Genomic DNA, 14,416 nt, shown 5'->3' on the forward strand with positions numbered 1-14,416 from the left:
GATTTTGAAGGCATAGAAAGATACATCAAGTTTGCCTTCCATTGTCAATTATCAATGGTCATCACTGGTCCTAGACTAATATGTCAAATAAGTCCACTCACCTTGTCAGGCTCTGCTGTCTCTGAGGTGTGTATAAACTGTGCAAGTTGCCTCAGAGAAACACCTAAGTCATGCTGTGCTTTTGTTGTGGCTAGAGTATATGATATCTCATTCTCCACCCTGCAGTGCACATCACTCCATCCTTAACTCTTTCATTGCTGCAGCTTTGTACAAAGACATGAGCTGAACAAAGGCTGAAGTCAGCCTTTGTGGTGCTTTAACTGTGGTGCTATTAACTAACTGCTTTTTCAGTACAAAGTGATATGTTGGGAATTATGTTCAAAATAGGTGAGTATGTAAAATATCAATGTTTTCCCCGTTTACTCTCTTCTTACTTAAAGACAAATTATATCCTCTTGTGGATGTAGTCATTCATTGTTATTGCTTGTTTGCAGGACATTTTGCTGAGATCAGACCAGCAAGTATTAACAGCAATATAAGGTGCCCTTTTGATTAGATAAACACTGAATGTACATGAGATATAACATTTTCCATAGGAAGACTTATTTGTGACAAAGCTTAAAAACCCTGCTCTCACTTCTGTCTCTTTAATTACAGGTCCTCAACTACGACACAGTACGCTGACCCAGACTTACTTCATCGGTGTACATCATGGCAAGAGTAAGTGTCTGTATTAGCGCATGTATTCTGTGTATGTTGCAAAGAAACAGAAAACTCTAACCTGTCTGTACCACTGGTAACATCCATCTTTCAAGGCCAGGTCTAAGCACTTTCACTCATACCTTTTCAGAGCAGAATGAGTCGTGTAGTGCAGCATGTGTGAACTCGTCACTCAGCCTTAGAAGAGGACCCAGATTTACTGCTGTGGTCATAAACAGCAGGGGCCCATAGTCCCTGATTTAGCCTGTGTTTGAGATTATGAGGCTAATCCTCTCAACTCAGGTTATCAGGGTACTTTTAGAGTTGGCTTTAGAGGACTGACTTTTTGCCCTGGGACTGTATCATTTTGATTGACAGCAGAAATGGTAGACTGATTAATCCTCTCCTCTCCTCTCCTCTCCTCTCCTCTGTAATGTTGTAATAACTAAACAATCTGTCAGTGACAGTACCGCAGTGTAAATAGGTGATCTTATTAAATAAGAGTTCCTGATGGTTGTTTTCCAGTGACTCCAGACAGTCTTTTTTCAATCAATTGCATTTTGGACAATAAAGTTGAAATGGTGAGTTATCTAAGCAACATTCTGCTGGAAGAAAAAAAATAATACTGTCAGTAGGTGTGAACACAGCAGCAGAAAGAATAAGACTTGGGGCTTAGCATACAGTAAGTCCTTGAAACTGGGTATTATTTATTTTTTACCAGTTGACCTACACTGATAAGTTTCTTGATGCTATTATCATGTCACGGCCATCTTGGCTTACTGAAGAAGAGACTGTACTTTTTTTTCTTACCATAAGGGTTGTGTGGAAACTAAATTCCCATTCAAAATATAGGTTAAAAGGAAAGTTGATTAGCCACTAGATGGCACATTTGCTTTGTTTTAGGTTCTTGACAGTATTTGTTAATGGCCTCATGTCATTCAGTCACTTGTGGAGCAGGTATTGTCTAATTCACATGTGGTAGTTGTTCTGATTTAATTTAGCCGTAGGTTATTTTTCAGGACTAGATTTAAAATACAAAAATAAAAACTGAAACCCCAAAAATAAACACCTTTTTTTTAAGTGATTAAAGTGACATTGTTTGCTATTTTAAATTAAATCAAATTTTATTAAATTATAAATCCCTCAATGCAAAAGAACTGGTTTCAAGCAAACAGTAGTAAAGCAAGAGCAGCGGCATGCAGCTTTTATATGTCTCATGCACATGATTTATTTTACTTTATTAAGATGAAAGTAAACTTAAAACTACTCATTATTGATGAGATCTTTTTTTGGAAGATGTCACAGTTCTATATGCTTTGCTGAGTGAAAAGGCAGAACCAACAATATAATTAAAGGAATAATCACAGTTCTCACCTCATCATTGTTCCCACTTACTAATAAAAAAACTTTATTTGAAGTCAGCGGTCTGATGAATAATACCAAGAACTTCCAAAAAACACTATTCTGGAGTTTTACCCATCCAGTCTCACTAGATGGCAGGAGAAAACATACAATTAGAGTTTCGACCCTCACTTTGTTTCTACTTAACCTACTCACAATGAAATCAAATTCAAACAAAAGCAGAAACCGTCTGCATTCAATGTTTCTAATTACTAATTATCACAATAGATATGAAGTGTTGTATGCTCTACAAAAAACTAAAGTGAAGCATCATTTTATTCAGTCACAGGCTTGTCAGGAAAAGCTGATAGCCTTGCTTGTGGCAAAGAATATCTTACTCTAAGGATCTCCTTAGTTTGTCTTTATATCATTCAGTAAATTCCTGATTTGATCTATGTCATAAAACTGTATACGTGATAAAATGTATACTGCACTGTGAAATTTTTTAGAGTAGAGAATGAGCAAAGCCAGAGGATAAGATACCATGTTCTCACCTTCTGGGCTATTCTTTGTGGGTTCTCATGGTCCATCACTGTGTAGTGTTCATCCCACCTTTTTCCCCACTACAACATTTCCAAACTGGCAAACGCACATGTAGACAGTTGAACCCTTTGCTTTCTGGTACTGCTCTGAGTAAAAGTAGATAGCCAAAAGAGAAATCTGTAATATACTGTATATATCTTAGGTGGTGTAGTCTGAACTCCCTGAAAATGTCAAACAAGGGGTGATAATGTGTCAAGTAAATAGGCTCTGGCCTTTCAGTGCCGTTCAGTCTTGGGGGCTGTTTGAATGTTTGAATGTGAAGGTCAGTGCTTTGTTGGAACAGTTTTTGTGATGCTCTCACAGGAATGTTGGACCGGAACCCCCTGCATCGGTCTTCTCATGTCCCAATCATCTACCATTGAACACAGATGGAACTAAAGCCTCAGCCTCCTCTGATGGCTTTAGGGCTGCTCTGTGGTGTGGGGTGAGCCAACAAATATGAGCTGAACCAAGCAGGAATGTGCCTGGCACCCTGTCTGCCCTTTTTTTTTTTTTTTTTGAAGGGAAGGGGGGCATCATAACTAGGGGAATGTAGTGAGAGGAGGGGAGGCTCTAATGAGACCCTGTAATCACTTAACAGAGACCAGGTGCTCTGTGTCTGTGTAGCTGTGCACCCTAGACAATAGACTGCCACTTTCAGTTTACAAGATCCAGGAGAAAAGGGGGTCTGGACAAGGTCTAGATTTTGTATGCAAAATGTTTATTGAATGACATTGTTATTGCTTTGACACAAATAAAATAGAACAGATTTACAAATATATAATATACCTATAAAACAGATATCCTATTACCACAGTTTGCAAAAGAATAATGACAAATAGCTACAATGCCCATATATATTTCTTCCTGTACAAAAATAGTTCTATCTGCATAAGTACTTAAATGTAACCTCTATATAATATTTAAATAAAGGAATTTCTTATATACATATACCTGCAATAAAAACAAATATAGATTGCACATGTTTTTGTACAAACAATAACAATTTCAAGTATATTTCAATCCATTGTGGACTGGCACATATCTCACAGAATCAAAAAAGGCATTTTCCCTTATACAGTGTCCAAAACTTTATATAAACTGAGAGCTTCAGAGCACTGTAGCCTATCTTCCCGTTTGGCATTGTGATGAAGATGTCTTTTCCTGATGATTCATTTGACTCAAAGTCCAAATGGAAAAGTGCAGACAAGTACTGACAGTTTGACAGTTTGGAACATGTTGGTATAATCCTTAGAGGATAGCACTTATCAAAGTCCTGGCCTTGAGGAATAAGTGTGTAAAGTCCCAGAATGTTTGAAGAGAGTTCCCTCTTTAAGCCAGAGGATGTGTGCACTTTGCCAGGTATTAGCACTCTTCCTTTCCCTCTGCCAAGCAGAGAGCAGCACCTGTAGTTTTCTCCACGCTGTGCCATCCAGTGTCTGTAAGCTAGCTGCAGTTGTTTGCACGCTCTACACCTCTGAGCTGCAAGTCTCAGCCTCTAGAGAAACTCAGTGCAGCCAGTCTTGCTCTGACTCAGTCCTCATGCCTGGAAAAAATGTGCTGGAGAATACTTGGCAGGAGTCGGAGGCATTTGGAGAATTTTAGAGCAGAGCAGAGAGGACACTAACTCTCAGCTACTCTCTTGCTTTTGTTCTCAACTCCTTGTTCAAGTCCGTCTGAGGAGAGCCTCAAGCTTGTGAACTTGTGAGTCAGTTATTCTCCAACTGGGTCTCAGCCTGTCCTGCTCCAGCCTCAGTGTGAGCATGTGTGCCGGGACAGATCGACGCCTCCGGCCGTATCCTTGCGGGCTGATCTTGTCAACAGGGGCACTCCCAATCTTCAACCTGTTATTGAGCTGGTGCAGGCGGTGTGCCAGGTCGTGCACCGTGCAGGTGCCCAGTGAACAACCTTGTCTTCTTGACGGGTTGGAGGAGTTTTTCGACCTCTTGGCTCGGACATTGATGTCAGTGCTGGAGACCAGAGGAAGAGAGGACATTAATCTTTGCTGTTCATTTGTGAGTTGTTAATGTCTGGGAGTTTAAATATTGTATTTCCTTTCTATGACAAGCAGAACACACTTAAATCACAAAAAATTATAGGATAACCAAATGGAGACAGCTTGTAGCTTTTCAGGATTGCATGGTAAATGTCTTACCTGGAATGTGGCAGCAAGGTATCCCTGATATCCTCTGGTCTGACAAAGTATTCAGACTCTGCTGTCTTCTCTACTGATACACTGTCAAGATCGCGTCTCAATCTGCTACTTAGCCATATGCTTAGCCTGGGAGAGGAGAAAAAAGTCCATTAGTCTTAGATCTTAGGTAGATAATTCAACAGACAGGTAACTGCTGTCACAGATGAAAACATTTTGATTATTGAATGAATGGCTCACCTTTTTTTCAACTCTGGATTCACTTCAAGTTCCACACAGTGTGCTACTGTCGCCAGCAGGCAGCAATAGAGGAAGGACTGGAAGATGAATTTCATTTTGAATCCTGTGGAGAGAAAATACAGTATTTTTTAGTTATTTATTTATTCTAGAAATTAATATTTAACTGCATGAATTTCCTACAGTCGCTTTATGCATGTAAAACCCCCTCATACAGTAGTCCCTTAAGTGCCACATTGGTGCTTGCTTACACAAGAGTCCAAAAGCCAAGTTATTTGCACTTATCATTCATTTATTTAAAAAGTTAAGCTAAGGTCAGATTTTGCCTGGTTAAGTAAACCTACAACTATGCTTTGGGCCCCTGGCCAATAATGTGAAGGACACAGTCTACCAATGAGGGGTTCAAAATAGGCTCCGCTCAAAAGTCAAACAAAAACTAAAATGCCATTCAACTGGCTTAAACACATCAAAACTTAGCTAAATTAACTGCAACTAGTAAACAATATATGATGCACTGCCTCTGTCAGATGCTTTACACCTTGAAGGCAATTCCACAGACGCACACATTAAGAGCTGAACTGCTTATATAACCAGACAGATAACCTGTCCTTGTCTCTACACTTGTGCCCTGACCTCAAAAAAGCAAGGATAAAGCCATCAGCTGGGAGAAGAGCAAATCACAGCAAGAAAGTGCACATACCTGTAATTCTCTGATAATTCAGTTGGATGAGAAAGCTTCTTGTAGAATCAGCTATAAAAGAGTACTCCACTGGTTTCTTGAAATTGCCTCTAGTTCTGTAAGGCAGCTGTGTCACTCTGCTAATAGCTCTACACACCAGGCTGTGAGCCTTTATACAGGAGGTGGGAGGGGCTCACTGACTGACACACAGTCTCTCATCCTTTTCCCCCACCCCATCCACTACATTACTGCTGTACTCCTGCTCATGTGGTACAACAACGCAACACAGTTTTTCACAACTCAGTAGAAATGATGCCCCAAACAAAGTTTCAAAATTCTCATAAAATCTACTTTGTTTTATTTCAGGGTGTGTTTTTAATGGCACTAAATAAATGGTCATCAATTATGTGAATCAAATATTTAAGTCACTGTCCCGATAAGAGAACAACATGTTCATCTTAGCTGACTGCTCTCTATGGGGGTGTATTAGAAAACTTAATAATAAAAAGGTTTAAACATTCATCGTTATATTTGGACTTTAAGGTCAGTTAGTTATTGTTTTTTGTTAACATTCATTTTAGTCAAACTACACTAATTTTATGAAATAAAATTTAAGGAATGTTTCCACAGTCTGCTTTTCAGGGCACTCCCCGACACAGTGAACTTCCATTTCAGCTTGAAAGTACGCTGTATGATGAATTTGAGATTTGGAAAGAAACAAGCACTGAGTAACTGATTGAGTATGGTAAGTACGCCCAACTATAAACACAATATACTTAATGTATTTGTTTGTACAAGGCAAATATTTGACTCTGGACTTATCATACTTTATTATGATATTTGTATAAATGTGAAATGGAATTTTACAATTATCTGAAAATAAATCTAGTCAGAATATGAACTTGAACAATAATCTATGTTGAACAATGAACAATATTGACTTAGACATTATTTCAAATAATTCTGCTGGTTTGTTGCTGTTATAGATTATAAGTAATATGACTTCACTTTTCGCCCTCGGAATTCACACACAAGAATGTGTCAGGTGATGATGGGAGAGCCATCAAGTCTACCCTCATGTCATAGAGGACATTATCCCCCAACATTAATCGATCTCATGGGATGGGCAGTAAAGTGAGTCACTCTAAACCTTTATGCATGTTTTACATGACCACACTATGTCCATGTGTGTTCATATTAAAGCTAGATAACTGAAAGCAACACAGAAAGAAGATATTTCAAATCAGAGCACTTAAAAACTGTTTATTCTGAAAAAGCTCAAAATAACAGCCCTGTCAGAGCGGCTCATGAGGCAAATGTGGATAAGACCCCTTGGGGCAAAAATACAAAGAAAAGGCCGTTAGAAATGACACACCGGGGTGGTAACAACTTTTGTTTATCACAGCCTCTGTCCTATTGTCGCTCTGCTAGTGTAGATGCATGTCTATATCTGAAATGGACATATTGTTATGAAGAGGTAATCTACACCTCAGAAACAGAGTATGTGATTCAAAGAGACTGAAATCATACCCCCTCACATTCAGTGTATGAAATGTTGTGAATACCGGAGAAAAACCATATAGTTTTATCAGTGTAGAAATTCCAGTGTTTAAGATTTCCACACAGTGTTTTGTAAGTTAGTCCCATCGAGTAGCTCTAAGCAAAGCTTTCATTTTTGATTTAGATCTTTGTTTCAGTTTCGATGGAGGGGAAAAAACAGCGCCTTTTCAACAGAATTTTCGGCACTTAACACTTGACATTCCACTGTAGCATACCCTACTTTATTGTATTTAGTCCCTGACACAGAACCTTCTTGAGTTGATTTATATCTCTTGTAACCTCCTTCCATACACGGTGTCATATTTCAAACAAAAAGAAAATACATAAAAATCAAACACATGTGCTGTGAACCAGTGAATGTTTTGTACGCAGTTTGTAATGATAATTGCCTCCAGCAGACAAGTAATCCCCTTACCAGAGTTTACAACATGAGATTGTGCAATCAGGCCAGCAAAGTTCTGCTGTTGCTTTTTGGCTCCTTATATAGCAATCCTTTGCTTGTCCTCCATGAAGTTGCTATCGTAGGGTGATTGACAGTTTTTGCACGACCTTATACTCTACGTGTGAGCAGGTATGAAGGGCGGGGAACCTGAGCAACTAATGTCGTGTGTGCCAGTAAAATGAGGGTGTGAACCCCAAAGGCACAAATTAGGCAGATGATTCATAACTGTTATAATACCATGATGAACCTTGAAATGTCACCGGGAAGTGTGTGTTCTTTGGCATCCCATGACTTTGCCATCATTCTTGTGTGACAACAAAACACCGTATGCAGACACCTGGTCTGTATTTCTTCATGTTTTGGCACAGCTTCAACTATTTGACTACCTCTGTCTTCATCTTCCTTTTACTAGCAAGCAAGAACAATAAATGGGGCCGAGAAAGAGACAAAGAAAACAGAGCTAAAACAATAACAAATTAGAGAGAGACATTAAAAAGGGTGTGAAGTGTAGATACAGTGGAATTTGCTGTGCTCCTGCTATTGTTGACGGTGACTGTGATTTGTCTGTTTCTCTCACACACTTTAGCTAAAGCACTGGTTTGCATGTGCTATTTCCTGTGTTAGCTTTACCAGTTTTCATAAATATTCAGTATCATGCACTAACTAAGTAACTAACTCAAATCACAACCCCCTTCAGCTTCATAGACCAATTTTAAAACAAAAGAAATGTCTGTGAGGGCACCAAGAATATTTTTTCTCTTGTAGCACCACAAAATTGAAGTATTCAAAAATGGGAGTTTAAATTGGACAGCTTTCTTTCACATGAAGGGGAGAAAAGAATCTCAGCTCCTTGCGTTTAAGTAATATACTGTGTTATAGCTAGCATTTCTCTTTGCTGGTTTCAGACTTCCAATTAAAGCTGTGTGTAGCCCAGAGCTTAACAAACATTTGTTGCAATGAAGTGTCCCTGGAACAAAGTCTTTCTGATAACGTTACACTCATCGAGCGCTTTATTATATATAGGACCCACAGTACACCTGCTTATTTGTGCAGTTATGAAGTCAGCCAATCATATCACAGCAGTGCAATACAAGTCAGGAGTTTCGGTTAATGTTCACTGAAACATCAGAATGTGGAAAAAATGTGATCTCAGCGACTTTGACCCTGGCATGATTGTTAGTTTCACACCGGCTGGTTTGAGTATATCTGAAACTGCAGATCTCTTGGGATTTTCTTGAGTTTCTATTGAAAATGGCGCGAAAAACAAAAAACATACAGTGAGCAGCAAGTCTGTGGACGGAAACACCTTGTTGATGAGAGAGGTTAGAGGAGAATGGCCAGACTGATTGGAGCTGACAGGCTGCAGTAATTCAGATAATCACTCTTTACAACTGTGGTGGGCAGAAAGCACAACATGTCAAACCTTGAGGCGGGTGGGCCACAACAGCAGAAGACCACGGAGGGTTCCAGTCCTGTCAGCCAAGAACAGAAATCTGAGGCTGCAGTGGACACTGGCTCACCTGGTCTGATGAATCTGGATTTCTGCTGAAGCAGCAGATAGTAGAGTCAGTATTTGGCATCAACAGCAAGAATTCATGGGCCCAACCTGCTTGTGTCAACAGTCCAGGCTGGTGGTGGTGGTGTAGTGGTGTGGGGAATGTTTTCTTGGCACACTTTGGACTTTAATAACACTCAATCATTGTTAGAATACCACAGCGTGTCTGGATTTTGTTGCTTACCATGTGCTTCCCTTTATGGCCACAATTTTCCTTCTTCCAACATGATAATTCACCATGTCATCAAGCAAAAGTTGTCTCAAACTGTTTTCATGAACCTGACAATAAGTTGCCTCCCCAGTCACCAGATCTGAATCCAACAGAAAATCTTTGGGATGTGGTAGAAGAGGAAATTGGCAGCATCAATGTGCAGCCGACAAATCTGTAGAAATTAATGTGATGCAATCATGTCCAAGTGAAACTGAATCTCAAAGAAATGTTTCCAACATCTTGTGGAATCCATGCCACAAAGAGTGAAGCTGTTTTGAGAAGAAAGGCAGAGCCTACCTGGTATTAGTATAGAGTTAATAATAAAGTGCTTGAGTGTTTATTATCATAAGGAAAATAGTGGATAGTAAGTATGAAAGAGTAGGATAATATCAACCTTGTGGAAATTATCCGCTGAGTACAACAGTGATGTCAATATTTTACCTGCTACTGTAAAACATTTATTTATTAAACATATCAATCATTTCAGTGAATGTTTGTCAGCAATCCATAACAGTCTTTGGGAACAGCTTTTCTCATCCACTGCAGTCACCAGGTAGTAACCACTTTTATGATAACAGGTTTGCCACTGTGCAATTGTTATCAATATTTTTTCCCGCAGTTACAATAAAATACAGTATATTTCTGGTGTGGTGGCTGTCTGTTTGGCTGTCTTTGTTGCAAAAAAAGGAGGGGTCCTTATGCTTTTAGGGCCAAAAAGAGGCTCTGTTGGGACACAGTGCTGTATTTGTAAACTCAAGGGCCCACGCCCATGGATGTCTCCCGCTCCTGCACGCAAGCGCAGTGACACTCCTTCTGTCAAACATGGCTGTGCTTTGGAAGAAGGAAAAATGCTGAATTGTGTTGGTATATTTCGGGAAAAGCAGCAGACATGGCTAGATTGGCTGACTATTTTATTGTCGTGGGATACGATCAGGAAAAAGCTGGTAAGTTTGGCGGCGAGGCGGCTCGCAGATTGAACTGTGAAGCTGAGGTTTGTGTCCAGGCCGTCAGTCAGTGTGTGGTTGATATTGATGCTAGATAGCTTTGCGCTTAGCTTATCGCTAGCCACACAGCTACCAGCCGAGACTGGAAACACTTTCCTTTTTTTTTTCTCTCATTCACCGGCCAGATGCTGAATATGGTCCGGCGGGCATGTATTTCCAGATCAAGCACACGCCTGATGGCAAGTCGCCATTGGATCTTTACACGCGACTCGCTGCGGTATTTGACTTGGATCAGTCGAAAGTTTTCATGGATTCAAAATCAGTCACATCCTGTCCCTGTTGATCGTGCTCCTGTCAGGTCCGGAGGCTGGTTTCACTATCAGCTAATGGAACCACTTGATGAGTAACGCTAACAAAAGACCATATCAAATTTGGCTGCCCCTTGGTCATATTTGTTTTGCTGACACATCGAGGTCAGTATTGGTAACGGGAGCCAGCGTTTGCATCCATGTTTTGTATTTTTGTTGCGCAATGTTGGTAGCGGTGGTCGTGCACTTTGCCTGCCCTGCACGGTCTGTTTTGGGTCTATTTTTACCCGTTGCAGCCGCACTTGTCAATGATTTGTTGTGTTTGATTTGTTTTTGCCGGAAGACTGCTCAACTTTTTCATGATGGGCGTAACGTTACACAGCTGCGAGGAAAGGCAGTCCTTGCGCTCAGCCAGATCCTCTGCACTCTTCTCCCTCTCCACTGTTGTGTAGTGGGACAGGAAGCTCCCCATGCTTCCACTTAAATGTTGTGCCTCAGGTCCAGCCTCACATTCTTTTCATCCAAAACAGGGAACTGCTTTGCACGCATTTCCAAACATTTATACACGAATTGATGAAAACCTTTTGGCATTGCACAGACGTTGAGTCCTCACATTTCTAATTTCCCCAAATGATAAATGATATTTGTAAATAGCTCAGACCTGCACAATTTTTTGCCACTCTCCTTGTTGTTAGGATCCAATAAGAGCCGTTGCTCAGTGAGCAACCTGGAGAAAGTAAAGATATTCAGCTAATCTGCCATAAGGGAACAAATTGAAGTTCTTAGCCTCTTTCAGTGGCATCCATCCAACACCATGTGTGTCAAAGAGGGGGCCAGAGCAGCTGAATCCTCTTAGTCGCCACGGCTTGCTATGGACAATAGGTAAACAGTGTCTTTCATCAGCTCTGTGCATCCCAGCGCCAACTGACAAATGAATTTTTTGTGCTCCAGGGACAAAATGTTCCTGGCGTCACCAGAAGAGTCTGAATGGATTCACATTCAGACCGTCTCACCACAAGAAGACACGGGGACCACGAGTTTATTTTTTTTCTCCACTGGCTACTGATGATGATGAAGTCGTCTGTGGAGAGAGCAAGCAATAAAAGTCTCCCATCTCAAAATGTGGTTGATTAGGACACTGTAACAGGCTTATGTCCTATCCACATGTAAGCCTCTCTGGAGGACAAAAATGATCCCCCTCTCCTTATTGAATTGTATTTGTCTGCTGTTATTATGTTTTGCTGAGTGTAATGAAGCATATCATATATTGGTTTGGGCTGGGAGCTATGCTGAGATGCCCTTCTTTGAAAGTGGGAGTGATTTTCTCAGAACTAGAGAATTAAAAAAGGCGTTATACATTTGAAATACAGAGGAAAATAAAATGATGACTGTTTCTAACTATTCAGAGGCATGCCTTTTCCCAGTGAAGTTGGCTTATAGGAGCCAGTCTGGTCACAGTAATGTGCAATACGTTGTCTAGACAACAGATTTTTTCCCGTCCACCTTGCTCGTTAATTCAAACCAGGGATCCCTACGTGGGTCATCACCAATCCTCCTGCACCGCTCTGGCTTTTGCTCCGCTGGCCTGACCCAATTCTCATTGTTAGATTACTACTGATGGATCAGTTGGAAATAACACTAAGCATGCAATCTGTTGAGGAATAGGCTCAGTTCCAATTTGTAGTGGGATGGAATTGCACTGTCAAAACTACATCAGCCTCAGTGACTTGACTGAATCTCTACCTTTTAAAAAATGCCAGTTTTCATTGTTAGAATTGGTGAATTGAATAGGAGTAGTATTGTTAATGTAAATTTAAAAACCTCTGTAATAAACAGAAAACTTTGCTTTTAAAGTAGGAGAAACCTGATGTTTAGCTACAGGCAGAAGTAACAGTATCAGTGGTGATGAAGCTTCTCTCTGTGTGATGCGGGATGCTGTGGAGTGGGAATTACAGGCAGCGACAGTGCAGTGAAGTTTCCATACTGAATAGTAGAGATAGTCACTTAGAAGTGTGTGCTGTGTAGTAAAGATCCCAAATTCTTTTCAGATTGTTACTTTGCACTTGCATGACCCAGTTTTACTAACTTGCCTTTATTGTTTTTTTTCTTACTTTTCTTTGCCCTTTGGGAATTAATATAAATCCAGGGTATATGTCTCCAGCAAGAACTTTGTGATAATTTAATTGTGAGACAGGTGACCTATTTAGAAATATTTATTGAAAGTCACATAACTAATGGTCAAATCATTGGTGCAGCAGACTGCAGTGATTTAAAACAAAAAACAAAATGGAAGTGGGGCAACTTCTAATACTATAGTTTATTGTCAGCCTATAGCAGGTACACTGTTGTCATTTTAGTGCTTCAGATATGTGAAAAATAATATGCAATGGTGAGCATGATTAAAGGGAACTGGGTTCCTTCATCAGAAATCTGACCAGCGTCTGCTTCCCTGGGGGCCAATGTCATGAGCCACAGAGCTTGGAAATATTTTCATGAATAATGTTGGAATGTGAAAACACTGGTTTAGATGGATGCAGTCTGTATTGAAGCTGCTCTGTATTATGTATTTTACTTTTGCTGTAGAACACCCGTTTCTCTTCACTGGAAAGGGGACATGTACGGCTTGGCGTGCTGTTAACCATAAATTGTAATTTGCCAAGTGAAAAAGAGGAATTTGCCCAGCTGCTTTTGTCAAACAGTTTATTGGATGGATATTATCACTCTGTATTGAATCAAACTGCCTTCGGAATGTGTTTCACAGACACTGTGCCCAATCTCTATTCTGTGTGACTTTACGGTCTGGATTTTCTGGTCTGGATTTGGGGAATGGCTTACGTAACATCGCACAGTCCTGCAAAATAACAAAAAAATACTTCCAAATGATCAAAAGCAAAATACTTCCATCTGCTGATATTTTTTTGACTGCGTGATATCGCCTTGTGTCATAAGATGTTCATCTGCAGAGATTATAAGATGTGTATCTGTAGAGATGCAAGCGTGCAAGTTTCAGATGTGTAATGTTGTAATGTTGCATGACTCAAATTCATAAATGCCTTTTTAAAGCATCATTTTAATAATGTCCTAAGAATGAGTCCATGCTAGGTTTTAACCTCCAAAACTTTCATGAATTTACTTTCTGTTACAACTTCTTAAAGAGTGTTTGTTTTTTTTGTGCTGGCTCTCTTGGCACACTCATAAGGAAAGTGGTTTGGTGAAAGAAAAAAAAGTTTTTGTCCGCTATTTTTGCTTACTTGCTTACTTTACTTAGTACATGGCGTATGCTGGTTTGTCTGCGGGTTGTCTTGATGGTTTTTTTCTCTGAACTTATAAACTTAACTCTGTTATTAGAAAATTTCTTGACTTTCACTCTAGGCTCTGAAGTGGTTTTCAAGTTTGTGTTGGTCTCAATCGGTATGGGTTCATAGTGTCACTTTCTTTTTGATTAGCTTCAAGTACTGTTTGACTCATGCTCACGCGTCTGTTGGCTTTGGGCTGGCTCCTGAAAATAACGATGGTCTACTCATCTCAGAAAATGCCTGCGCAGTTTAGCTGCATGTTACTGATGGTGTTAAACGTTGTACTTTTTCTTGCAGCTTTTGCTGATTGGAACATGAAAATTAAAATCTGGAGATCTTAACTCTCCTATTTCAGAATATGAAAGTGTATGTTTTTTAAGTTGTTCAGTTTGAATAAAATGACACATTTC

At 39.9% G+C, this 14,416-nt stretch overlaps 2 protein-coding genes across 3 annotated transcripts in view; one reads left to right on the plus strand and one right to left on the minus strand.

Moving 5' to 3' along the window:
- Window positions 1–3,597: 3,597 nt before the first annotated feature.
- On the minus strand, window positions 3,598–5,818 carry adm (adrenomedullin). The gene is made up of 4 exons (XM_022765369.1): window positions 5,712–5,818; window positions 5,015–5,117; window positions 4,778–4,903; window positions 3,598–4,592 (listed from the first exon to the last, which is right to left on the minus strand). The coding sequence occupies exons 2-4, from the start codon at window positions 5,107–5,109 to the stop codon at window positions 4,289–4,291; spliced, it is 525 nt and encodes a 174-aa protein (XP_022621090.1). The 5' UTR covers window positions 5,110–5,117; window positions 5,712–5,818; the 3' UTR covers window positions 3,598–4,288.
- Window positions 5,819–10,296: 4,478 nt separating this feature from the next.
- Window positions 10,297–14,416, plus strand: part of sbf2 (SET binding factor 2) — a 94,129-nt gene continuing 90,009 nt past the window's right edge. For both annotated transcript variants that reach the window (XM_022765350.1, XM_022765351.1), the window contains exon 1: window positions 10,297–10,402. In XM_022765350.1, the coding sequence (XP_022621071.1) occupies window positions 10,348–10,402 (55 nt within the window). In that variant the 5' untranslated portion in view covers window positions 10,297–10,347. The remainder of the gene's footprint in view (window positions 10,403–14,416) is intronic.

The sequence above is a fragment of the Seriola dumerili genome, unplaced genomic scaffold (genome assembly GCF_002260705.1).
Source record: "Seriola dumerili isolate Sdu_G_001 unplaced genomic scaffold, Sdu_1.0 BDQW01000674.1, whole genome shotgun sequence".
NCBI classification, from domain to species: Eukaryota; Metazoa; Chordata; class Actinopteri; order Carangiformes; family Carangidae; genus Seriola; species Seriola dumerili.

Excerpts from the sequence above, each read along its gene's own strand:
- adm (XM_022765369.1), bottom strand. The coding sequence starts at position 5,109 with ATGAAATTCATCTTCCAGTCCTTCCTCTATTGCTGCCTGCTGGCGACA. Across the intron at positions 4,904-5,014 it reads AATCCAGAGTTGAAAAAAAG|GCTAAGCATATGGCTAAGTA; the intron begins GTGAGCCATTCA and ends CTCCTCTCCCAG. Across the intron at positions 4,593-4,777 it reads ACCTTGCTGCCACATTCCAG|CACTGACATCAATGTCCGAG; the intron begins GTAAGACATTTA and ends TCTGGTCTCCAG.